We start from the raw sequence: 2,381 nt of genomic DNA on the forward strand, positions 1-2,381 counted from the left end.
TGAGTTTGTTGCTCAGATAGAACTTATTTGATGTCCTTTGTCTCTTAGTTTGTTTGTGAAATTGTTTAATATTCTGTTTCATTTGTTCCCAGGGGGGAAGGGGAAGGCACCTAGGGAGTGCTTAGGCAAGAGGCCCGCGGGCATACATATACCCGTAGCATATTCACTGTCTAGGCACACTAGGTAAGACCTGGGCGGACCACCCCTTGTATTTTGGTTAGGGCACCAGGTGGTGCTAAATTAGGTAAGTAGTGGGTAGGCAGATAAGATAGGAGAGGGGCTTTGAGATTTACTTTCTTTGCTTTGGTTCCGTCCAGCCCCTTTTCCCCATATTACCGTGTAAAGGAATAAAGTCTTGGAAACGGTACCACATTCTGCTTGTTGTCATTTTTACTCGCACCTACAGTCCATACCTTTTTCGCTTCACAGAGAGTTTAGTTGTAGCAGGGTGTTGCGTTCCCTCTTCATAGAGGTGTGCGTAACAGGGACATTATTCAATTGAATTAATCCCCCCCCCCACACACACACACACACACACACCTCTTCCTATTGTGTTCTCAATGAAGCCATATTTGGGCGTGCTGATCATCCAAACCAGCAGATCCTCGTTGGGTGTGTCCAGATCTGATACATCGATGTGATTGGTTGAAAGCTGGACTCGTCCTCCTCCCTGGACCTAGAAATACACAACATAGACACTTGCATAACATTTCACATTGGGTGAGATCGCTTCGAGGGGTAGCATGAAGTCGCCCCTAAATATCTGATCCGAAGTCAGTTTAGTCCTTTCCAATCTAATGTTTACAGCTAGGATTTTATAAGGTAACGCTGATCCTAGGCAGACAGGCAGGAAGGCAAACAGACAGACAGGCAGGTAGACAGGCAGGTAGGCAGACAGGCAGACAAGCAGGCAGACAGGCAGGTAGACAAACAGGCAGACAGACAAGCAGGCAGACAGACAGACAGACAGGCAGACAGGCAGGTAGACAAGCAGGCAGACAGACAGACAGGCAGGAAGGCAAGCAGGCAGACAGGCAGACAAGCAGGCGGAGAGACAGGCAGGCAGACAGACAGACAGACAGGCAGGCAGACAGGCAGAGACAGGCAGACAGGCACAGACAGACATACAGGCAGACAGACAGGCAGACAGACAGACAGACAGGCAGACAGACAGACAGCAGACAGGCAGACAGCAGGCAGAGACAGACAGGCAGGCAGGCAGGCAGGCAGGCAGACAGACAGGCACAGGCAGGCAGGCAGGCAGGCAGGCAGGCAGGCAGGCAGGCAGGCAGGCAGAGGCAGGCAGGCAGGCAGGCAGGCAGGCAGACAGACAGACAGACAGACAGGCAGGCAGGCAGACAGACAGACAGACAGACAGACAGACAGACAGACAGACAGACAGACAGACAGACAGGCAGACAGGCAGACAGACAGACAGACAAGCACAAACACACACAGCGTTAGACACTGGTTGACTGAGCGTTGCATCAGATGTATTGCCTAGTGCTGCTTCGTCTGCTGCCGACCATCGATCTCTGCTCCATAGCAACTGTCTGTAAGCAAGCTGAACCCTGGGAGATGTCTGTACCTTGATGCCACTGCGGACAGCGACCACTGGAGGCTGTGTCCCCTTAGAGGTGATGGTGATGGTGCACATCTGGTTGTCAAGGCGATTGTTTTCACCGTCGTAAACAATGAAATGGAAGATGTCTGTCACTGGTTGGTTTCCTGTCTCAAAGGAAGTGATGTACCTAACAGGAAGGAAGTTTCCGCAAAGTTAATCCGAAAACATAGCCTTCACTGAAAACAAACAAGAAAAATAACAATTTGTTTTAAAAAAACGTCTAAGCTGATGCATAGTATCATCTTCTAGGTTATCAGTCCATTAGCAGTGCATTATCAGTGCGTTATTGGTACTTCAGCAGTGCATTATCGGTGCATTATCAGTGCATTATCAGTGCATTATTGGTACTTCAGCAGTGCATTATCAGTGCATTATTGGTACTTCAGCAGTGCATTATCGGTGCATTATCAGTACATTGTTGATACTCAGCAGTCCATTAGCAGTGCATTATCAGTGCATTATCAGTACTTCAGCAGTGCATTAGCAGTGCATTATCGGTACATTATCGGTGCATTATTGGTACTTCAGCAGTGCATTAGCAGTGCATTAGCAGTGCATTATTGGTGCATTATCAGTGCATTATCAGTGTATTATTGGTGCATTAGCAGTGCATTAGTATTACATTAGCATTGCATCAGCATTGCATCAGCAGTGCATTAGCAGTGTCGGTTACTAGTCCAATACTCTAACCACTAGGCTACCTACCGCCTCTACACTCTAACCACTAGGCTACCCTGCCTCCTCTACGCTCTAACCA

At 48.4% G+C, this 2,381-nt stretch overlaps 1 protein-coding gene across 1 annotated transcript in view; it reads right to left on the bottom strand.

Annotated features, from left to right (window-relative positions):
- The window catches only part of LOC112239503 (extracellular matrix organizing protein FRAS1-like), a 316,408-nt gene that overhangs the window by 85,772 nt on the left and 228,255 nt on the right, over positions 1-2,381 (bottom strand). The window contains exons 24-25 of the mRNA XM_042321247.1: positions 1,589-1,751; positions 541-676 (exon numbers count right to left, since the gene is read on the bottom strand). Of these exons, the coding sequence (XP_042177181.1) occupies positions 541-676; positions 1,589-1,751 (299 nt within the window). The remainder of the gene's footprint in view (positions 1-540; positions 677-1,588; positions 1,752-2,381) is intronic.

Source organism: Oncorhynchus tshawytscha, linkage group LG04 (assembly GCF_018296145.1).
Source record: "Oncorhynchus tshawytscha isolate Ot180627B linkage group LG04, Otsh_v2.0, whole genome shotgun sequence".
In the NCBI taxonomy this organism is placed as follows: Eukaryota; Metazoa; Chordata; class Actinopteri; order Salmoniformes; family Salmonidae; genus Oncorhynchus; species Oncorhynchus tshawytscha.